Source organism: Cetorhinus maximus, chromosome 19, assembly GCF_964194155.1.
Source record: "Cetorhinus maximus chromosome 19, sCetMax3.hap1.1, whole genome shotgun sequence".
NCBI lineage: Eukaryota > Metazoa > Chordata > Chondrichthyes > Lamniformes > Cetorhinidae > Cetorhinus > Cetorhinus maximus.
The window spans coordinates 36801871-36826769 of record NC_135897.1 but is presented as its reverse complement, the minus strand read 5'-3'; the positions used below and the strand labels follow the sequence as shown (position 1 = coordinate 36826769).

At 45.2% G+C, this 24899-nt stretch overlaps 1 protein-coding gene across 3 annotated transcripts in view; it reads left to right on the top strand.

Annotated features, from left to right (window-relative positions):
• Positions 1 to 24899, top strand: part of fam124b (family with sequence similarity 124B) — a 47609-nt gene that overhangs the window by 7004 nt on the left and 15706 nt on the right. Inside the window, exon 2 of one of the 3 annotated variants that reach the window (XM_078563727.1) lies at positions 5628 to 5656. In XM_078563727.1, coding sequence (XP_078419853.1) covers positions 5628 to 5656 — 29 coding nt within the window. The other 2 variants (XM_078563729.1, XM_078563728.1) reach the window with 2 other exon arrangements.

Sequence of the window (24899 nt, the reverse complement as noted above, 5' to 3'; positions counted from 1 at the left end):
ATGCGGCACTTGTGGCAGAACCTGCCTCTCATGAATTGGGCTCTCCAGCCATCCACAAAAGTGCACCATATGAAGCTATAACATCGATTTGGTGAATGTCCATCACCTCGCATAAATGGAAAGATGCCAACAGTGACAAACTATTATAATTTTATAAATGGAAATCCTAGTGAAATATCATCCTTGGATATCAGCCTTCGTTGAGTGATAGCAGTCTTGCCTTTGATTCAGTAGGTTTAAATTCAAGCCTCACTCGACCAGTGAGCAAGTGCTGCATTATCATAGGTGAAGCATTCAACAACTTTTGGATGAAACATTCAACAGCTTACTCATAAAAGGCTCCTTTGCACTTTTTGAAGAAGTGCAGGATAATTCACCCTATGTCCTGGTCAATATTTCACCCTACAACATCGCCAAACATGTCAGCTGGCCATTTATCACCTAACTCTGTTTGCTTTCAAAACAACAATGACTAATTACACTGCAAAAGTAGATGGCCGTAAAGTGCTTTGGGACGTCCTGATGATGTGATAGGTGCGGTATAAATAAAAGACTTTTCTTTGCCGTTTCTGTTTAGTGCATTCTGACCAATAGTCGGTGGGGATTTTTTTTAACTAAATAGAGTGAGTAGGTTTTGCTTTTAGCCTTGCCATAGGATTTGTTTGGTATAGCATCAAAATAAAATTGTTCTAACTTGCTGAAACTTAGAATGATAAGGTTGCAAATCAGTTATTTACAATTGGGGAAATTTTCCATTCATCCAGCAGGGATGTAACAAATAGCTGAATTTTCAGACCACTTAGGTAGTATAAACAGAATTGTCACCCGTATAATAGTTTCACCATCATTCATGCAAAGCTGCCAAAGTCATAATGAGGTTGGAGTTGGTATGTGGAAGATATACCACTTATAAGTTTCAATGTTTAATCGGAAAAATGTGTTTTCTTTTTCTGAGAAGAGCTAAGAAAGGACTTTTAGGATTATTGCTTTGCTATAGTATGTAAATACATTACTGGTTTGATTACACAGAAATTCCAATTTGCAGATTTCCAAGTTACAGATTCAGACACTGTAATATACAAGTCCTGCAATATAAAACTGGCATTGGTCAGATAAATCACAATGCCCTTTGTTGATCCTGTGGTTCTAAAAATAACTCAAGCCTTGCAGACCTTTTTTTTCCCATTTTAACTATTTTAGTTTTATCTCTCATTTTTTGATTTGCTGTACTTTAGTTTTTGCTAACTTTTATTTATGCATTCGTGGGATGTGCGTGTTGTTGGTTAGGCCAGCATTTATTGCCCATCCCTAATTGCCCTTGAGAAGGTGGTGGTGAGCTGCCTTCTTGAATCGCTGCAGTCCGTGCGGTGTAGGCACAGCCACAGTGCTGTTAGGGAGGGAGTTTCAGGATTTTGACCCAGTGATAGTGAAGGAACGGTGATATATTTCCAAGTCACGACGGTGAGTGGCTTGGCTTGGTGTGGCACTTCCAGGTAGTGGGGCTCCCATGTGTCTGCTGCCCTTGTCCTTCTAGATGGTAGTGGTCATGTGTATGGAAGGTGCTGTCTAAGGTGCCTTGGTGAGTTGCTGCAGTGCACCTTGTAGATAGGACGTGCTGCTACCACTGTTCTTCGGTGGTGGAGGGAGTGAACGTTTATGGATGGGGTCCAATGAAGCGGGCTGCTTTGCTCTGGATGATGTCAAGCTTCTTGAGTGTTGTTGTAGCTGCATTCATTCAGGCAAGTGGAGAGTATTCTGTCATACTCCTGACTTGTGCCTTGTAGATGATGGACAGGCTTTGGGGAGTCAGGAGGTGAGTTACTCGTCACAGGATTCCTAGCCTCTGACCTGCTGTTGTAGCCACAGTACTTATATGACTGGTCTAGATTGGTTTCTGGTCAATGGTAACCCCCGGGATGTTGATAGTGGGGAATTCAGCAAAGGTAATGACATTGAGTGTCATGGGGCGATGGTTAGATTCTCTGTTGTTGGAGATGGTCATTGTGTGGCACAAATGCTAGTTGCCACTTGTGACCCAAGCCTGGATATTGTCCAGGTCTTGCTGCATTTGGACATGGACTGCTTCAGTGTCTGAGGAGTCATGAATGGTGCTGAACATCATGCAATCATCAGCAAACACCCCCACTTCTGACTTTGTGATGAAGCAGCTGAAGGTGGTTAGGCCAAGGACACTACCCTGAGGAACTCCTGCAGTGATGTCTTGGAACTGAGACGTTTGACCTCCAACAACCACAACTACCATCCTTTGTGCTAGGTATGACTCCAATTAGCAGAGAGTTTTCCTCCTGATTCCCATTGAGTCCAGTTTTGCTCCAGCTCCTTGATGCCATATTCTGTCAAATGCTTCCTTGATGTCAAGGTAGTCACTCTCACCTCATCTCTGGCGTTCATCTCTTTTGTCCATGTTTGGACCAAGGCTGTATTGAGGCCAGGAGCTGAGTGGCCCTGGCAGAACACAAACTGAGTGTCCGTAATCGAGTTATTGCTAAGCAAGTGCCGCTTGATAGCACTGTTAATGACCTCTTCCATCACTTTACTGATTATTGAGAATGGACTGATAGGTCGGTAATTGGCTGGGTTGGATTTGTCCTGCTTTTTGTGTACAGGACATACCTGGGCAATTTTCCACATTGGCAATAAATGCCAGTGTTGTAGCTGTTCTGGAATGGCTTGGCTATGGGCATGGCAAATCCTGGAGCACATGTCTTCAGTACTATTGCCGGAATATTGTCAGCGCTCATAGCCTTTGCAGTACCCAGTGCCTTCAGCCTTTTCTTGATATCACATGAATTGAACCGAATTGGCTGAAGACTGGGATCTATGATGCTGGCACCTCCGTAGGAGGCCGAGATGGACCACCACTCGGCACTTCTGGCTGAAGATTGTAGTAAATGCTTCCGCCTTATCTTTTGCACTGATGTGCTGGGTTCCCCCATCGTTGAGGATGGGGATATTTGTGGGGCCACCACCTAAACTGAGCTGTTTAATTGTCCACCGTCATTCAAGACAGGATGTGACAGGACTGCAGAGCTTGGATCTTATCCGTTGGCTGTGAGATCACTTATCTGTCTATTGCTTGCTGTTTATGATGTTCGGCACACAAGTAGTCCTATGCTGTAGCTTCACCAGGTTGACACCTCATTTCAAGGTATACCAGGTACTGCTCCTGGCATGCCCTCCTGCACTCTTCATTGAACTAGGGTTGATCCCCTGACTTGATGGTAATTCTTCATTTACGGGATGTGGGTGTTGCTGGCTGGGCCAGCATTTATTGCCCATCCCTGGGAGCGGGGGATATGCCGGGCCACAAGGTTACAGATGGGCCAGAATCTTACGTTGATCGAGCGGGTGCGTACCCGACCCGAACGTATTTGAAATGATGTCAGGCGTGTGTCCCGACGCCATCATGCACATGAGCAGTATTGAGATCAGTCGGGCGTGCATGGGAGTCAGAGCCATGCCCGCCGACAACTTAAGAGCCAATTAAGGCCATTAAAACCCCTATTATCCGCAATTTTACGTTGCCCGTGCAATTTCGCGCTCGTCGCACAATGTAAAACAGAAAGGCAGGCAGCCCATTTTTAACTAAACCTCATCCAAGAGCGGGATGAAATATCTGGCGGGAATAAAAAATGACATCTTGGGAACTGATGTTTTTTGAGTTCTGCTGTCACGTGCTTGAACATGTTGCATAGACACAGTTTGGTGCATTTTTTTCTTGTCATTTAATCTGTCCAGGTCTGCAGCTCCCAGAGGCAGCTCCGCAGCAGCTGTGTGCCTTCAGGGAGCTCCCTAGAAGTGCCCACCCACACCTTCACTTTTGTCGGTGCCCATCCTCTTCCCGCCCCCCTCAGCAGCACTGAGGCTTTCTCAGCACACTTTTCATGCTGGCTGGCCATTAATTGGCCAGCCAGTGTGAAATTGTGTTTGGGAGCTGATTGCGGGCAGAAGCGCCTTTCGTGTCTTGACGCGCATGCCAAGTGTGAAATTCAGGCCATTGTGGGTGAGTACAATTCTGCTGCTGCTGATGACCCACAGCACCTCATGGATGCCCAATCTTGAGTTGCTAGATCTGTTCGAAATCTATCCCATTAAGAAGGTGGTAGTGCCACACAACACGATGGAGGATATCCTCGTTGTGAAGATGGGACTTCATCTCCACAAGGACTGTGTGGTGGCCACTCTTACCAATACTGTCATGGATAGATGCATCTGAGGCAGGCAGGTGGTGAGGATGAGGTCAAGTATGTTTTTCCCTCTTGTTCATTCGTCACCACTTGCCACAGACCCAATCTACCAGCTATGCTCTTTAGGACTTGGCCAGCTCGGTCTGTAGTGGTGCTACCGAGCCACTATTGGTGATGGACATTCTGCGCCCCTTGACACCCTCAGTGCTTCCTCCAAGCGGTGTTCAACATGGAGGAGTACTGATTTATCAGCTGAGGTGGGGGAGGTGAGGGCAGTGTGGGGTGCTACATGGTAATCAGCAGGAGGTTTCCTTGCCTATGTTTGACCTGATGCTGAGAGTTCATGGGGTCCGGAGCTGATGTTGAGGGTTCCCAGGACAACTCCCTCCCGACTGTATACCACTGTGCCGCTACCTCTGGTGGGTCTCTCCTGTTGGTGGGACAGGACATACTCAGGGATGGTGGTGGTGGTGTCTGGGACATGATCTTTAAAATGTGATTCTGTGAGTATGACAATGTCAGGCTGTTGTTTGACTAGTCTGTGAGACAGCCCTCCCAATTTTGGCATTAGCTGCCAGATGTTAGTAAGAAGGACTTTGCAGGGCTGAGTTTGCTGTTGTCATTTCTGATGCCTAGCTTGATGCCAGGTGGTCTGTTTGGTTTCATTCCTTATTGACTTTCCAGCAGTTTGTTACAACTGAGCGGCTTGCTAGGCCATTTCAGAGGGCATTTAAGAGTCAACCACGTTGCTGTGGATCTGGAGTCACATGTAGACCAGACAAGGATAGCATATTTCCTTCCTTGAAAAATGAGTTTTTATGACAATCGATTCATGGGCATCATTGGACTTATTTAATTCCAGATTTTATTGGGATTCAAACCCTGGTCCCCAGAGCATTACCCTGGGACTCTACTCATCCAGTGACAATGCCACTATGCCACCATATACCCTCATGTTTTAAATAAAATGTGGGTAATAGCTTAATATCAAATTTGCATATCGGTACTAAGAGGAAGTTAGGACATTCAACCTATTATTTGCAAGTGGAGAATTCAGCAATTTCATATTAACTTTTACATCCTGCAATAATGGTACAGGTAGTGTAAAAAAAAACTTTATTGCAATTGGTAGCATAATAGAAAATACATTTTTTCTGAAATTAGCATTCTGAAACCAAAACTGACTTGCACCGTATTCCTGGAAGTCCCACAAGCCACTAAATGTATGGAATGAAAGATTTCAGGCCTCAACTATGCATGTGGCAAAAACTTTGAAACCTAGTATACTAAATTTGTTAAAACTTTGCTTCTTTCTCCCATTGATAATGTATTCTGTGCAGTGTTCTTTATGCAGTGTTCTTTTCTTTATGATTGTGCATATATAGTACTTAATCTTGCATTATTGTCATTTGTTTACAGGTCTGATTCCAGCAGGATGTCTTCAAGTAGTAAGTACGAATTACATTTGTGACCATTGCATCTCAACATATTCGCAGATCCTTGTTAAAATTAATGGAGAAAAAGGAAACGATCACTGTTGAAAGTAAGGGAAGGGATGTGTTACTTACTGCCTATAAACAATAAAGTGTAAATCTGTCTTTGCGCAAGGTAGTGTGGGAAAAGATGCATGTTTTAAGAAAGCTTTGTGCACTTGGAAACTTCCTGTCCCACCCTTTATTTCTTATGCTTTGATAACATTAATGTTCTTTTTTTAAACTGAAGATGCAGTCAAAGAATGCAGTAAACTGAGAATATAACAAATTAATACCAGAAAATATTTTTCAGTTTAATTGGAATGATATTTGTACACAAAGTGTGATGACGTTTCAATGCAGCACTGTTCGATCTATTTAATATTTGCTTACCCTTTCCGGTGCATTCAAATGTACCTTACTTGCTTCAATAGCCTGATGAGTGCTGTCAAAGGCACCAAAATGCTCATTAGCAGAGGGCATTGCTAATTCTCTCCAGAGGAAAAGTAGGCATAAGTAAATGGCAGCTGCCGGTGGCTATTGGCATCTTGCTGGTTATTTTTATTCTGGCCTTGAATTGGTTGATTTCTTCAAGGAAGTTGAGAGTAGAATGCGAGTCATATAAGTGAATGTGCATTTGTTTTGTTATTGGTAAATTCATCCCAATGTATAAATGGGGCAGCTTGCATCATTAAACTACATGGCAGCATCATGGAACGTTACATTCCCAAACAACAAAAGAATTGGCCTGTTTTTTAAAGTAAGTTGGTTGTTCAAACACTTAATTACAGAAAATGAATTTAACAAACATACAGGTACAAAGCATCCCTGTGGTGCAAAATCTAGCAATTACTGTTTCTCTAAATAATTCTAAACATACCATCTCCAGCTGAAGCTAAACTTTATCCTGGCAAATCTCTATCAGAGCTATGCTGATAACTTAGATCACTCTTGCAAACCTTGTATTGGTTTAACAATCATCAAGCCAAACAACACTTGTTTGAAGTGATTTTGTGTCTGATTTTTCTTCCCATATGTTGTTTCTAATACTGAGCTTTAAGAGCTTTGTTTCTTCCATCAGTTTGGAAACCATAGTTGCATCCAAATCCCCATTCCGATTTTCATTGCATTGGCAACCATAGCTCTCCCAAATCACATTCCTGACTCTCCCTGCAAAACCACTCAGTAGCATCATAGCCTCAGCATGCAATGCAGCAGAACTCTTAAAAACCCACTACAGTAGATTAGTTGAAGCCAAGGTTATTTTTTCACTGACCTTATGAGAATGATATGGTTACAGGAATTTTATTTGATTTTTCAAAATCTGTCCTACAGTATGCAATATTTAGCAAAATCAAAATAATTTAAACAGTGGCACTAAAAACTGCAATTTAATGGAAAAACATTTGCCAGACTTCTGAATGCTGAAGAGTTGTGGGTTAGACAAAGAGTCTTGCCATTGAGGACATACATGCTTTCTGGCCAGTGTTGGACTGAGCAATTTGACTTGTGCATAAAGCTCGCGAAGAAGCTCTGAGCTGGTTGATCTGTATGCCAGAGGTTACTGACTATGGAGGCCAGAGATGCTAATTATTTTTAAATACAATAGCATATCCTTATTAACCAATTTTACTAACTATTGTACAGAAAATAGAAGTGTAATCATTCAGCTTACAAAATTTTCCAACTGTCACTCTTTTAAATATACATGGATATATGTTACCTGGCTTATCTTTTACATGGATAGTGTGAATGGATCCTATTAGGTTGATTTGTCACATTAAAGGAACCTCCGCATCTGTTTATTTTATAGCAAAGACTTTAGGGAATATAAGCCAGGAAGTACGCTACTACCATTAGACAACTGGAGCCCATACGCATGGTACCACCCTTGATCCTCATTTGGCAAGCTTTCAATTCAACTTTACCACTATGGCTAAATGCTAAATAAACCTCTGCAAGGAGGGAGACATAACATAAAGGAGAATCAGGCAGGTGTAAACCAGCATATCTCTTGGAGAGTTACAACAGCGAGAGGAAGTAGGTCACTCTTTGGCCATAGGGAGCTCTTTAAAAACAATTGGAGCAAATAAAACAGAACTTTTTATTGCGAGCAATGGGTTACTTTGTTCTACAATGTCTATGATGTTAGAATGGTGTTTCTTTCAGTTAAGAGTCTAAGTCTGTGAAATTCGACAAGACCCAAAAATGAGCACAGCGATTGCAATGCGATATTAGTCTGCACCTATTGCTTCTGATGCAGACAGTGCACAGACTTTGTGCTGCCTGCTCAATTAAATGATTAAATGTAGCCAGTGCTAAGCTTGCTAATGAGTGGCTGCACACCTGAGCAGGGGCTCAAAATTGTGAGAAGCTGGCATATGTTCAAGCTAGCCTGTATTACATGAAATCAGTCTGCATCTCTTAAAGGGGAGGTAGATTTTGACTGGAGCAGAGGCTTTAAGTCCTTGCAAGAGTGTGCTTGAAATGGAAAAGGCACACAATTGCACAACAAGGCAGAGAGCGGGCTCTAAGATGTTCTGACCGTGCACTGAAAGCCTTGGTGCAGGAAGGGAGAGCAGGAGAGATGTCACCCATCTACAGGAAACCAAGAGGACCTCCACATCCTGTGCGAAGGCAGTGGAACCATATAGCTATGATTGTCAATGCGAGGAGTCCAGCTCCAAGGGCCTGAATACTGCGCCCACAGCATATTAACTGACATCACACGGGTGAACAAGATCTAGGAATGGCTACTGGTTACAACTTTACCAGAATATCCAGATGGTCTCTGACAAAAGGGACACTAGGGGCATATATGATGGGGTCAAAAAGCTGCTCTGTGTGATCTCTCCTTTCCAAACTTCTCCTTTCTAAACTTCACTGTGGGTTCAATATCTAGCTCTTCCATGACAGGCAAGCTGTCTAGAGCTTCCTCAGTGACAGCATTTCCTTGGAGTATAACTCATTCCACCCATCTCTCCATCTGTTTATTATAGTCGGTGACAGTTACTGGTGACAGTTTAGAAAAGCCAATGATTCACCTGCCATTGGCAAAGCTCCAGGTAAGGTTGCTGCACCATTTAAACTTATCAAACATGGGAAACAGCAATTCTGCAGCATCTGCACAGACTTCTCAGTCTCTGCTGGAGGGAGGGGGAAATGTCTAAATGGAGGGAGGGGGATATGCATGATGCAAAGATTCTGACCTCGTACTGTTACAAGATCAAGGACAATTGCAGCAACTGCAACAACTATTGAGGCATTTTCCCTACTGAGCATCATAGGAAAAGTATTTGTTGCAGGGTGGTTTCAGAACTGGAAGATTTACAATTGACATGATCTTCAGCTGCAAGAGAAAAACCGTGAGCAAAGGGGACCACTATATATAATCTTCATCAACCTCACCAAGGTATTTGACAATATGAGCAGAGGGGGCCTACTTAAGCTTTTGAAAAAAAATTGGCTGCCTGCTGAAGCTGCTCTGTGTGATCTCTCCTTTCCATGACAACATGAGGGGTAAGGTCAGCTATGATATCCAACATGGAACCCTTTGAGATCCGCAGCGGAATCAATCAGGACTCTGTTCTGGTATCGAAGCTCTTTGGTATATTCTTCCCTTTGCTGCTGTCATGCCTGTAGTTCATTACAGAGGCTGCCTACTTGCACACCAGAACCAATGGAAAACTGTCTAGCCTTGCCCACCTGAGATCCAAGACACAGGTGTGACAACTCTTCATTGGAGAGTTGCTCCACGCTGATGATGCCACACTAGAATTCCATACCAAGGAATACCTTCAGTGGCAAATGGACAGTTTTTCTCTCGCCTGTAAAGACTTTGGTTTGACCAGCAGCATCAGGAAGATGAGTGTCATGGTCTAGAACTTTGTCAGTACTGATTGATAGTGGTAGGGCAATGTGATGCTGGAGGTTCTTTATTATCTTCACTATCACCAGTAATCTGTCACTTGATGCTGGAAGCAACACACATATTGCAAAAGCTGCAGCCCTTATGTCCAAGCTGAGTTAGAGAGTGCGGAACATCAGAACCCGACTGAGAACATCAAACTACGTGTCTACCAAGCCTGTGTCCTCAATGCCTTCTTCCACTGTAGTGACACCTGGATAACACATGCTAGGCAGGAGAAAAGGCTGAACAATTTCCACCTTTGCTGTCACAGAGGTATCCTTGGCATCTCTTGGCAGGACAAAATCACCAACTCTGAGGTACTGGAGCATGCTAATTCCATCGGCATACACTTACTATTAAGCCAACAGGTCTGTGATGGCTCACCGAGTTCATCAGATGGATGACGGCTGTATACCTAAAAACCACCTGTCCGGCGAACTGGCCACTGGGTACGACTTCTGGACGTCCATATCTCAGGCGCAGGCGATATATGAAGATAGCGATCATTGATACAGACTGGTGGCAGATGGTTGCCAATGGCCGGGACCTCTGGAGGCTGGCTGCTTTAAAAAGATCGGACAAGGTGAGGAAAAACTGAAAACTCAGCTGGTTGAGTGGAAGGCCCAGAGAAAATCAGGTCAGTGAATTTTGCGCCATCTCCGCCAACTGCCTTCACCTTCATGCCAGACAGCCATGCTGGAGTTGGGCTCCAGAGTCACACCACACAATGTTTAACCATTAAACTCTCTGTCTCTTCCTGTCCCGCTCTGCCTTTACCCAAATCGCTACGCAGCTCTAGTGCCTTGACTTTTGTCTTTAGATTTTTAAATCACCTAGATCACATTTTATGTGGCAGCGTGGTTTTCATTATATGCATGCTGTCCACATGTTCATGGATTGGACACAAATCGTGAACCGTGTTTTTTTTAATTCATTCATGGGGTGGGCATCACTGGCTGGGCCAGCATTTATTGTCCATCCCTAATTGCCCTAGAGAAGATGGTGGTGAGCTGCCTTCATAAACTGTTGCAGTCCATGTGGTGTACGTACACCCACAGTGCTGTTAGGAAGGGAGTTCCAGTGACAGTGAAGGAATGGCAATATATTTCTAAGTCAGGATGGTGAGTGGCTTGGAGATGCATTTGCAAGTGGTGGTGTTCCCATGTGGTCAGCAGATAACCCTTGTCGCCCAGTAGCCACCTTCTGGTTTGTCACATTGTCTCAAATGCAGATGGTACAACGGATTGCTGCAGAAGGAAGGTATCTTAACAGCTGCCAGGATACCAAACATTGACTACATGATTCCATGTGTATGGCTGCACACCCGCTGGTCATGAAGGGAACGGAATTCCTTCTGATTGCAGTACATGTCAGATTCTCTATGTGGTGACTGCAAAGGGACATGCATGTGCTAAATGCCACCCTGCACCATGAGGAAGCCTGCAGTGCTCACGAAACCACATGCCCACTCTCTGGCAAAAGAACATGAAACATATTCAGGTCTTTCAGAATATAGAAGCTCAGTGGCCACCCTTATGTAACAGTGGATGGTGAACTTGTAAATGTTTCAAATATCTCCTGCTTCAACCTGAAAGGAGTCAACTGCATAAAATTTCACGGCTAGTGTCACCATCACAGCCTCTGGCAATGCCATCCTTTCCCTGCTCTGCATCTCCACTTATGACTGCAGCAGGTGGAAGATTTCACTGAGGAACTCCTTGGTGAAGCTGTAACATCTGCCACACTTTTTTTCTGAAATTGTGGTAGGAAAATTGCTCCTGCTGCTTATTCTCCCTGTCACCTTGTAGGACATGGAATATAGAAACTATACACCCATGTCTTTGAGCAAGTGGCTTGTGCAGATTCCTTAAAGTCAAGACAAAGCCCTTCAGCATGTTCCACCTCACTCCCTGTAGCCTTCAACAATGTTAAACAACTCTAGAAACCATCAAACGCATCTACAACCACAGCAAGAGCCAGTAGAAACTAATCAACTAATCTGTAAGTTGTTGATCTTTTAAATAACACTTTTAAGGGGGTCCTTCCTGCTGCTGACACATGCTCAGCAGTGTGAGGTTAAGAGAAGATCGTTGAGCTCCAAAATTGCAGTGCTGGCATCAGATCAATGTTACATACTGATTGATGTCATGGTTCACCTACTCTGCAACTTCCAGCGGACACTCCCAGCACCTCATCCTTGCCGAAATTGGTGTCGGGCATGGCCAGCACCAGATGTGTGCAAGCTTACTGTGGACCCCATTATGGAAGCAAAATGGAACTCACTGTTCTGCAAAAATGGACACTACACATCCAAGTTTTATGGCCCTTGAAACTTAACTCCCTACTTGCACATCAGTGTTCATTACTTTCTTCAATGTTACAAGATTTTCTTATGGTCAAAATACTTTGTGAACTATTTACTGCTTGTAATAAAATAGGAAAATGTAATGTTCAATTATTCTGTATTTGATTATGTGAGTCTGTTTATGCTCACTGTGTTGATTGGTTGAGCCTAAGTGTGGACTCAGGGAAAAGTAAACAAACAATAGAAAGAGCTGGAAGCCAGAGCTGAAACTAGAGTAGATATTTTAAAGCACCATTAATAAAACCCGTTACACACATAGAAATGCGTGTCATCGCTGTATAGATCAAGATCTAAAATATGGCAGAAAGTGCACTAAAGTAGACTTGAAGTTAGGCACTTGCCTTTCCACAGACAAGATGAGTATGGCCTCATGAAAAATTCAACAGCAATTTGTAAGTTCATCTTGCTAGCTCACAATGCTGAGAAGTTTGCACCATCCCCTTGGGGATATTCTGGTCAGTGCATCTTGGCTGCTCGGATGCCAGTAACTTGACTCATTTCTCAAAGCTGGCTTTAGCACTCGCCTCTTCTTTAGACTGGCAAAAGCACTAAAAGCCATTTTGGAAAGTTGAAACAACCACCATTAGCCTGAGGCTCTGTCTAAGACTGCAGTTAAAAGTTGAGTGTGGAATTATTTGTCAACATGATAATGCAATTAATTATGCTTTTATCATCATGAAGGGGATTTGAATGCAGACCCAGGTTGGAGCTGCAGGAATATATTGTACAGTGAAAGCATCAGATTTTTTTTCCATAGGAGGCTGCCAGGAATCACAAAAGAAATCCTCAAAAATTGTGCATGTTTTCTGTGGCTTTGAACAGATGCATACAGTTTATATGTTGACACACACACCTTCACAGATGGTAGATGTATAATCTCTTTCCACCCTGCATCTAGTTGTAATCCTTGCTACACCATCTGACAACACAAATCCCCAGAAAAACATTTAATTAGTGTTGGGATCAGAGAAAAAGCTGTTGTCATATCCGATCATACACAGAACAAAACCATACTACAGAATTTTGTAAAAATATAATTTTGTTGAACTTTGTGCATAACAGCTGACTATCATCCCTTCAAGCAAGAATTTAGCCCGCAAAGAATGATCTATGGATATTTAAAAATTGCTACTTAAAGCATCCCACCAGCACTTCTATTAAATATTTATTACTGGATTAATATTTGTGCATGCTCAACACTTAAAAGGAGAAATGCACCACTGATTGAACAATAAAAACTTGCATTTATATAACGCATTTCATGAACTCCTAATGGCCAGGGCACGTTGCAGCTAATAAAGCACTTTTGAAATTTAGTTGCTGTTGTAATTTAGGAAAGACAGAAGCCAATTCACACACAGCAAGCTCCCACAAACGGCAATGAAATACATGACCAGATCATCTGTTTTAGATGTTGGCTGAGGGAGATGGCTAGGTCATGGGGGGAAACAGTGCTTCTCTTCCATGAATAGTGGCCTGGGATGTCTTACAGCCACTGAGAGAGCAAAATAGCTCATTGGAGAGCAGACATACTTTATTTGTGTTACTTTCAATTGCACTTTAAAAAAGACTTCTGGGAGGCATATGCGATATATTAAGCCATAATCCTGCTACTCCACCAAATCTCAGTAAGAATTGCTTTGGCACATTATATAGTAATATTGCAAATACATTCAGCAAGTACATACTAATGGGGCAGAATTTTGTCATTGGCGTGCTGGGGCGGGCCCGACGCATAAAATGATGCGCAATGACACCGGGCGTGCGTCATTTCAATATTTCGTTCGGCGTGCGCACGCTGGAGGTGGCTGCATGCCCCGTCAAACTCTCAACAGCCTATTAAGGCCATTAAAAAAGTACTTAAACTTGTTAAGAACGCTGCCCGTCCAACCTTAAGGTTGGCAGGTAGGCAAAGAACCCAAGCAGCCTTCGCGTTTTTCAGGAAACCTCATCAACGGGCGGGATTAACGTTTCCTGAAGCTTTCATAAAATAAATAAATTTTCGTAACTTCACAAACATGTTTAAATCAATTTTTACTTTATTCAAAAGTTTTCTAATCCATTCAATCTCCCTGAGGCATGGAACTGCCTCCAGGAGGTTGCTGCGCTCTTTCGTGCACATGCGCGAAAGAGCGCAGGCCCCTCCTCTCCCTCCTGCCCTCCCAGATAGCGCTGAGTGCTACTGGCTGCGCGTTACACTGGGCGGGCCTTAACTGGCCCGCCCGCGTAAAATGGCGGTGTGCAGCCGATCGCGGATGACAATCGGCTCCACGCCCACTCCCGCACAACCCGCCCGCCATAGGAAAAATTCTCCCCATGATGTCATAACAATGGGCCAAAATTCTTTGCTGAGCAGGCGGGCGCACGCCAACCCATTCAAGAGTAAAATAGCGAGTGTTGATGTCAGGCGAGCATCCCAACATCAGCGCGCACTCGCACAATATTTCAGTCGGTGGGTGCGCGCGGATTAAGAGGCTAGCTAAGGCCATTAAAAAGGCAATTGACACGATTTTTCATTGCCCGTGCGATTTCGCGCCTATCGCATGGGCAAAACAGGCTGACGGCCAGCCGATGATTTCAAAAACCTCATCCACGTGCGGGATAAAAAGAGTCAACAAGTGTGAGTAGTGAGGAGTTTGGTGGACAGTTTGCTGCTGGTGACTTACTGGTATATGGTAGCTTTATCTCTGTTCGAGGCTTCATAGTTAGCATTTCCAAACCTCTTTTCAGGACTTTTTAGTGTCTCCAACGAAGCCGTGTGGACCCTTCCAGGTATCTGATAGCCTTCTGTTACCCTGGTAATGGGGATAGTGGTCTCTGCTGGTGGCACCTCCTCTGAGGAGGAAGTAGGGGGCAGAAGGAAGAGGAGGCCAGGCGTCCCGATGCAGCTTCTAGGGGAGTGACCTATGGGAGGAGAGGCACAGACACAGGGGACTCAGAGCCAGCTGGCAGTCCAAGATGTTAGGGACTGCAGAAGACACCACTATCCTGCTGCCAGGGTTACAGGGGGCGATGCAGCTACCTCAATGTGTCCGAGGTGCAATGCCGAAGGAGGCTCCACCTCTCCAAGGAGACAGTGACTTCCATTTGTCAGATGATTGGGGCTGAGATCAGCTTCAACTGTGTGGGTGGACACCCCATGCCAGTGGCTCTGAAGGTCACAGTGGCCCTCAACTTCTATGCCTCCGGCTCTTTCCAGGGGCCAGTGGGGGATGTGTGAAGTGTCCCAATCAGCTGTCCACAGTTGTGCCATGCTGGTGACAGAAGCTCTGTTCAGGCGCATATTGACTTTCATTCATTTCCGTACAGACGAGGCCAGCCAGGCTGAATGAGCCAGAGGCTTCGCATCCAGGGTGCAATAGACTGCACACATGTGGCTATCAAGGTGCCAGCGGGTCAGCCGGGTGTCTTCGTCAACAGGAAGGGCTTCCACTCCATGAATGTGCAGATAGTATGAGACCAGAGGATGCAGATTCTACAAGTCTGCGCAAGGTACCCTGGCAGCTCCCATGACGCCTACATCCTGAGACACTCCCAGGTGCCGGGGCTCTTCAGTGCTCCAGCCCAACTGGATGGATGGCTGCTGGGTGACAAGGGCTATCCCCTTGAAAAGGTGGCTTATGACGCCTCTCTGCCACCCAAGAGCAGAGGCAGAGCAGCGGTACAACAGGAGCCACACCTCCACAAGGGCAGTGATAGAGAGAACTATAGGTCTTCTGAGGATTTGCTTCTGATGCCTGCACCGTTTAGGTGGTGTACTAAATACCCCCGAGAGCGGGTGTCACTGATAGCGGTTACAGGCTGCACTCTCCACAATCTGGCACTGGCAAGGGGAGACCTACTGGAGGAAGAGGATCTTGACACAGCTCCACTGGCCACAAATGATGAATCCAGTAGTGAGTCAGAAGAGGAGCATGGTGAGGAGAACACTGAGGGCATGGAGGCAGGGACACCAGGGATGTTAATCCAATGCTCCTTCAGCTAGGCTGCCAAATAAGCACTACCACCTCAGGGCAGGGCTGTCGCCACCACCCGGGATGTCTGCAATGACACTTCCCTTTGACCCCAAAGTTCACTCAGTGTCTGAGCAATAAAGTTTCAAGCCACCCACGTCCAGCATTACAAACTGGTATACCCTGCACCATATTAAACAAAAAAGGTGAAGGATACTCAGGCCATTATGACAAAAGAAAATTTATCTTATGTTGACAGTCAAAACAAATTAACAGAGCCTTCTCTGGTCTTCAACCCCAAACCATTAAACATAAACGAAACATTACACAACAGAAGATCACACTTGACAAGTCCCTCTTGTGCTTATGGTGCCTTAAACTTACGTTTCCCAGTGCTATGTCTTGGTGTCTCCCTTCATTGGCAACGGCATTGGAGACAGCCTGCTGACTCAGCTATCTTGTTGGTCTTGATGACCTTGGCGGGTGTCCTCTGGCCAGTGAAGACTGTGCTGGCCCTGCCTGGGAGGGAGCGGCCAGTGCCACAGCTGGCATCTCTCCAGTCACCGCAGCCTCATCAGATGTCATGGTCGCTGGCAGAGGAGTGGAGGAACTGCTGGCGTGATCCAGAGCGCCCTGAGAGGATCTCGCAGAGATGACAGGCAGCTCATGCGCCAACGTTAGGTCATCCTGGACCTCCTTGCTCACCATTGGTGGACGGGCGCCTAGCTGGGATGCTGGGTGCCTTATCCATCTCCCACACTAGCACTGACCGCCTGAGGTCATTGCCTGCGTGAGGGCTTGCAGATCCAAGCGCAACCCCAGGAACCCTGATTTTGTTCCTGGAGCTGCCTCTCTCTCTCTCAATGGAAGAGGCAATGCGCTTGGCCATGAGGGTCAACGCAGTGCTGATGCTCCACATGGAATCCTCCATATCGGAGACCATGACATGTATACCTTCATGGATCTCTACCAGATCCTCCCACACAATCTCGCTGGACATCCAGCATCTGCCGTCTAATGGACAACTCGAAAGGCTCATCATCTGCCTTTGACTCAGCATCATCCTGATCTCCAGCAGTCTTCCAACTGCCGGCGCCCTGGGTGCACTTTGCCTCCGCCTACACCTCAAGCGAGTGTGAAGTGCCCTCACTGCTGTGCACCGACATTCTAACCAAAGATCTAACACCCACAGAGGTGCTGGTATTTGTGCTGGTGCCTGGTTCAGAGAGCAGGTGTGATGCAGGTGCACCTGGAGCCTGATGGTCCTCTGGTTTCAGAGGTGAGTCTTCAGGGTCCTGCGATTGGGTGCGTGGTGGTAAACTTGAGGGAGAACAATGACATGTCATAAGTTTAAGCCATCACACTGTCACTATGCATGCCAGGCACCCTGGTGAGACAATGGAAATCTGCATCATGGTGCCATAATCTTTCAATGGTTAATGGGGAATCCAGTTTTGAGCCTCTCATCAATGATGAGACTCCACAAGAATGTTTGCACCATCCAAAACTCTCACCTCTGTGTACTGTACTCTTATCTTCATCTGACATCCCAGCCTCTCCGCAGCTGATTGACTGGGGTGCATGGCGCCTCTCCAGCTCCAAGGCGTCCTGCTTGTATCTGGTTAGTATTAGGATGTTTGCGAGGTCTCCGCCGGTCTGTGACCTCTCAATATTGCTGTGGGCCACCTTCTCCTGAAAGGACAGAGGAGCATTGATTAGTCCACTCTCTATTGCCATTGCCAACCCCACCCAAGTCGTGGCCTTCGAGCCACAAGGCACTCAGTCCAAACAGCCAGGGTTCACCCCCTTGGCCAGCTCCGGCGTCATTGACCGTTGGCACTCAAACTCTAACACCTCTTAAGCTCCATGGGGACGACCAGCCCTTAACATTTCAACACACTGATCCATGCCAACATGGGACTCACCCTTCCCGAGTGCAGCAGGCCGTTAAACCTCTTGCAGCACTGGACCCAGGTATGCCACACAACATCATGGCTGCTGACCACTACCACCTCCTCCCAAGCTCTTTTTGTAAGGTACAGTGGCGTCCTCCTTCCATCCCTGGGGACAAGGGTATCCCTCCTGGCAGCCACCTCCTCCAGTAGGACTGCAAGGCACTCATCATAAAACTGGAGTATCGAGTGCCCACCTGTCCTGCCCTCCCACCTGGCATCTGCAGCTGTATTTGAATCCATAACTTATAATCTCCTGTTGACAACACTGAAGCCTGTTGACAACACCGAAGATGTGTTCATCACTGGCAGCCTTCCACGGCCAGACTGTCGGTTTTAAACTGGACCCGGCGGCTAACACGCCCCCTCCACCGCCTGCCCCTTCCTGACCATTGGGGAGCAGCCATTCACGCTCGGTGGGCTTTAATTGGCCAGCCAGTGTGAAATTGCGGTTGGGGGCCGATCACGGGAGGTGGTACCTTTCCTGGCCCCTCCCAGGCCTGCCGATTGCGCCCGCCTGCCGAAGTCAAAATTTTACCCGTGGAAAACATTTTAATTCTCTGACATTTTTTTAAAACTAAGTGCCCAGTGCTTTGCGGTCTCCAAACAAAGCCTACATCAATGGTATGTAATTCATTTCAACACCAAGTGATTCTCATCAAACAACCAATTAACCTAAAATGAATATAAGGCTCTATTGTTAAAAGTGTTATTGGCATACGCCTTTTTTACTTAGATGGAACACAGATAATAGAACTGACAGTGCCTGTTATTTAGACAAGGGCATGTGGAGACTATGCACATAAGATCCAAACAAGCTGAAGGACCGAAAGCTGAATATACTTTACCTGCTTCACTCCAATGCATGAGTGGAGCTGGAATCAGGATTTCCTGATTAGAAATAGTTGCTGTATTTGAACAGTAGTAAAGGCCTTATCAGTATGCAGCAGCAGAGAAGGTATTGGCCCAACATCAGAAATGGTTGACCTTACTTACACATCCAAAATTGGCAGAGCCAAACCTTTGAGAAAGAATTGTTTCTTGAGGAAATGTGCTGCATAATAATGTTCTTGTTCAGGCAGTTTTCACTTGAGAGGTGGGGGAGGATCTCATTTGACATGTGACCATTTGTATTAAAGGGAAAATCCTTGATAGAACTCTACATTTTTAATAAACAGCAAAAATAGGAGCAGGAGTAGGCCATTCACCCTTTGGTGTCTACTCCGCCATTCAACATGATCATGGCTGATATTTTTGTTGAGCACCTTAAGAATTGTATACATTTCAGTGTGATCACCTCTCATTCTTCAAAGCTTCAGGAGCTGAATTTTACAAGGCATGTGGGAACCCTGACATAGAAACTAGCAGCAGGAGTAAGCCATTCAGCCCTTTGAGCCTGCTCCATCATTCAATATGATCATGGCTAATCCTCTATCTCAGTGCCATATTCCCACTATTCTCAACCCATGCCAGTATATTACCTCCAATCCCATTTGCTTTAATTTTGCCCACTAGCCTCTTACATGGGGCCTTATTAAAAGCCTGATTGAAATCCAAATACACTACATCCACTGGTTCTCCCTTATCTATTCTACTAGTTAAATCCTCAAAAAACCCCAGTAAATTAGTTGAGCATGATTTCCCTTTCATAAACCCATGCTGACTTTGTCTAATCCCATTAATGCTTTCCAAGTGTTCTGTTACCACGTCTTTTATAATATGCTCTAGTATCTTCCCCACTACTGATGTTACTGGTCTGTAATTCTCTGCTTTTTCTCTCCCTCCTTTTTTCAAATAGTGTGGTTACATTTGCTGCCCTCCAATCTGTAGGGACTGCTCCAGAGTCTACAGAATTTTGGAAGATGACCACCAATGCATCCAATATTTCCAGGGCCATTTCCTTTAGTACTCTGGGATGTAGATTATCAGGCCCTGGGATTTGTAAGCTTTTGACCCCATTAATTTCTCTAGCACCGTTTTTTTACTAATACTGTTTTTCTCCAATTCCTCCCTTTCATTAAACCCTTGGTTCCCTAACATTTCTGGGAAAGTATTTGTGTCCTCTTAGGTGAAGACAGAACCAAAATATATGTTCAATTCTTCTGCCATTTGTTTGTCCCCCCATTATAATTTTCCCCATTTCTGATTCGCTAATCTTTTTATCCTCACATATTCATAGAAGCTTTTACAGTCAGTTTTCATGTTCCCTGCAAGTTTACTCTCATACTCCATTTTCCCCTTCTAGATCAATCTTTTTGTCCACTTATGCTGAATTCTAAACTGCTCCCAATCCTCAGGCTTGCTGCTTTTTCTGGCAATTTTATATGTCTCTCTTTGGATCTAATACTATCCCTAATTTATTTTGTAAGCCATGGTTGAGCCACCTCTCCTGTTTTATTTTTGCACCAGACAGGAATGAATAATTGTTGTAATTCATGCACACGTTCCTTAAATATTAGCCATTGCCTATCCATCATCAACCCTTTTGGTAAGGTTCCCCAATCCATCATTGCCAACTCATACCCTCGTAGTTCTTTTTATTTTGATTCAGGCCCCTAGCCTCGGATTCAGCTATCATTTTATGGTCGCTCTTCCCCAAGGGACCCCACACAACAAGATTGTTAATTGATCCTTTCTCATTGCACCATACCCAGTCTAAGATAGCCTGCTCTCTAGTTGGTACTTCAACATATTGGTCTAAAAAACCATCATCTACACATCAGGAAATCCTCCTCCACAGTATTATTGCTAGTTTGGTTTGCCCAATCTATATGTAGATTAAAATCACCCATGATTACAGTTGTACCCTTATTGCCTGTTTAATGCCCACCTTACATCTCCATTACTGTTTGGGGGCCTATAGACAACCCCCACCAACGCTTTCTGCCCTTTGGTGTTTCTCATCTCCACCCAAACAGATTCCACATGATTTTCTGAGCCAATATCCTTCCTCACTATTGCATTGATTTCCTCCATTACTAACAATGCTACTCCATCTCCTTTCCCTATTTGTCTGTCCTTCCTAAATATTGAATACCCCTGGATGTCCAATTCCCACACTGGTCACACTGCAGCCATGTCTCCGTAATTGCAACTATATCATAACCATTTATATCTATTTGCGCTGTTAATTCATATACCTTATTGCGAATGCTCCGTGCATTAAGATACAATGCCTTTAGACTTGTCTTTTTAACCTTGTTAGTCACCTTAGCTTTTTTTTGCACTGTGACCCCATTTGTTTTTCACCCTTGTTTTTTCTGCCTTCCTTTTTTGCTCCTTACTTTTCTGTCTTTCGTTTCTATCCTTGTTTCCCCCTCCTCTGTCTCTCTGCTCAGGTTCCCATCCCTCTGCCATTCTAGTTTAAACTCTCCCCAACCACCCACAAACAAACACCCGCCCCCACCCGAGGACATTGGTCCCGTTCCTGCCCAGATGCAGCCCGTCTTCTTTGTACTGGTCCCACCTTCCCCAGAACTAGTCCCAATGTCCCAGAAATCTGAATCCCTCCCCCTACACAATTTCTTCAGCCTCGTATTCATCTGATATATCCTGTTATTTCTACTCTCGCTAACACGTGGCACTGGTAGTAATCCAAGAGAAGACTACCTTTGAAGTCCTACCTTTTAATTTACATCCTAACTCCTTATATTCAGCTTGTAGGACCTCATCCCTTCTTTCACCTATGTCGGTATCACTATGTATCACGACCACTGACTGTTCACCCTGCCCCTTCAGAATGCCCTGCAGCCTCTCCGAGACATCCTTGCTCGAAGCGGGACCTGCTAAGCAATTGTATCATAAGTGGCCTCCTAATTGACTGCTTATGGACCTGCCCCTCCCCACCACCCTGATTTAAGTACAGCAACTAAGCTTCTGATGCTGCCAGCATCACAGGGCTGGCAGTTCTCCAGCTTCAGCTGCACTACCAGGAGCGATGGTTGCTGCTGAAAAACGCAGAAGACTTGGAGCCTCCGAGAGGTAAGTTGGGGAAAAACAAATTCAGGGGGTTGAGGGTTGGTGGTCACTGGGGCTGCAGGAGCTGCCTTCCCTGTCCTCATAGCCCCTTCTTTGGCCCAATGGAGCCTTATCCCCGCACTGCCTGCATTTAGCTGGCGGCTTCCCCACGTGTTAGGGGATTGCCCTGCTGTCAGAAAAATGTCAATGGCACTGTAAAATGGCCCCTAATTGTGTCTTTAATTATGTAAAATAGCTGCCCACTTACCTGCATCCAGTCCTGTCATTGGTAAAATGCCCTAACAGTGGGACTGCACTGGGTGCTGATCTGACCCAGCTCCCCACAATTTTACTGGCCCACCTGCATCCCAGAGGCTGGTAAAATTCTGGCCCAGGTAATATAGGCCTAGTCCAGCCAATCTTTTCATAGGACACTCCTGTCATCCCAGGAATCAATCTAGTGAATTTTCATTGCATTTCCTCTAAGGCATGTGTATACCCTTACTTAGGTAAGAAGACCAAAACTGTACACCGTACCCCATGGGCAGGGTTTTCCCTTCATTGGGTGAGCACGGCGGGCGGGCCCAGGAGCAGCTGCAAAATGGACCACTGCCCGCCATCGAACCTGACTGCGATTTCATGCTGCCTGGCCAATAAACGGCCAGCCAGTGTGAGAGGCTCGCTGGAAGGCTCAGCGCTGCCGGGGTAGGGGCGGGAGGAGGGCGAGTACAGAAGTCTGCGCATGCACGGGGCAGTGCGCGCTGACAGCTCCCTGAGGGCACAGAGCTGCCTCAGGCAACTGAAAATTTGGACAAAGGAAAATAAAGATTTAACAAATGATATAAACATGTCCCCAAATGTGACTCCGTCACATGAAGAGGGAGATGTTTAAAATGAAGTGGAAACATTTTTTTGCATCTTTTACTTACCATTGGAAACCTCATCCTGCCCGTGGATGAGGTTTCATTAAAAATGCAAAGGCCACCTGGTCTATTCGCCCACCCGCCAACCATAAGGTTGGATGGGCAACGAAAAATACAAATTAATTAATTGCTTAAGGAGCTTAATAGGCCTCTTAATTGTCAGCGGGTGCACTACCGACTCTCGCGCGCACTCTCTGACCGAAAGATTGCGAGAGTCCGTGATGACATCGGGACGCTCGCCCAGCGTCGTTGAGCATGTATTTACACCCGATCGGGCCGGTTGCGCACCCGCCCGACGAACGGAAAACCCTGCCCCATGTATAGTCACACGGAGGTACAATTACAGCATGCTGTATGCTCCAATCCCTTTGTTATGAAAGCTTTCTTGCTGTGCCTGCATGTTAACTCTGTGTTCTGTGTACAAGGACACCCAGGTCTGTCTGAGGGCCAACATTTTCCAGTCTTTTGCCATATGAAAAATATACTTCCTTTCTGTTTTTCCTCTCAACATGGAGGGCTTAACATTTTCCCACATTATATTCCATTTGTCATGTTCTCACCCACTGCTTAACCTGTCTATCTCCCTTTGCAATCTCTCTGCCCTCCTCACAGCTTACTTTCACAACTAACTTTGTGTCAAACTTGGTTACATTATACTCGGCCCCCTTACTGAAGTCATTATTACAGTCTGTAAATAGCTGAGGCAAGCACTGATCTTTGCAGTACCCAATTGGTTACAGACCAGCCTGCTGAACTGAAAATAATCCACTTATTTCTACTTTGTTTCCTGCTCATTAACCAGTCCACAATCTTTGCATATATTATCCTCAATCTTATGAACTCTAACCTTGTGTAGTCTAATCTAATCCTTTGTGGCACCTTATAAAGTTTCAATATTCAAACACATTTCCCCCTTATCTGCCCTGCCAGTTACAACCTCAGAAAACATTCTTAATAGATTTGTCAAGCATGATTTCCATTTCATAAAATTGTGTTGCCTCTGCCCAATCCAATTATGATTTAAGTGCCCTGTCCCCAAAAAATGATTCTAATATCTTCCTTACGACTGATGTCAGGCCTTTAGTTCCCTGTTTTCTCCATCTCACCTATATTGAATAGTAAGGTGCCTTCCAATCCACTGGGACTGTTCTTGAATCATGGAAATTCTGGAAGGACAAAACCAATGCCTCTATCATCTCTGTAGCTATCTCTTTTAAAATCCTAGGCTAGAATTTTTAGCTCAGCAGATGGGCATGCGCCCAACCCGGCCGAGTGTAAAATGATGCACAATGATGTTGGGCGAACGTCCTGACGTCATCGTGTAGTCCCGCGATATTTCGTTCGGTGGGCGCAGGCTGGAGTCAGCAGCGCGCCCGCCAACAACTAAAAGGCTTATTAAGGCAATTAAAAAGTTAATTAAATTTAATTTTCTACTGCCCGACCAACCTTACGGTTGGCGGACAGGCAAAAACACCACTTTTTTTGGAAACCTCATCCACGGTCGGGCTGAGGTTTCCTAAAGCGAATAAAAATCAAATAAAAATTTTACAATTGAATTAAAAACGTGGGGACATATTTTATGACATTTTTATTTTCTTCATTAGTTTTTTTTTTAAACAACACTTGATCTCTCTGAGGCAGCTCCATGCCTTAGGGAGATTGAAGCGTTCTCTCGCGCTCATGTGCAAAGTTTGCGCCAGGCCACCTCGCCCTCTTTCCCCCACCTGCACAGGCAGCGCTCAGCGCTGCCATTCGTATTTCACGCTGGGCAGGGCTTAATCCGCCCTCCAGCATGAAATTGTGGTGTGGTGCCGATCAAGGGCAGTGGTTGGCTTCCTGACCACCCCCACCCGCCCCCACCAAGCCCACACACCAAGGGCAAAATTCTGCCCCTAGTGTTGTACGCCATCAGGCCCAGGGGATTTGTCAACTTTTATTCTCATCAATTTATCCAGTACTATTTCACTACTAATACTAATTTCTTCATTCTCATCCTTGCTAGACACTTGGTTTCCCCATAATTTACTGAATGTTGCTTGTGTCTTCTACTGTTAAAGCAGATGTAAAGTATTTAGTTAATGTCTCTGCCATTTCCTCATGCCCCATTTTAATTTCTCGTGCCTCTGCCTCTAAGGAAACCACATTTACTTTTGCCAACC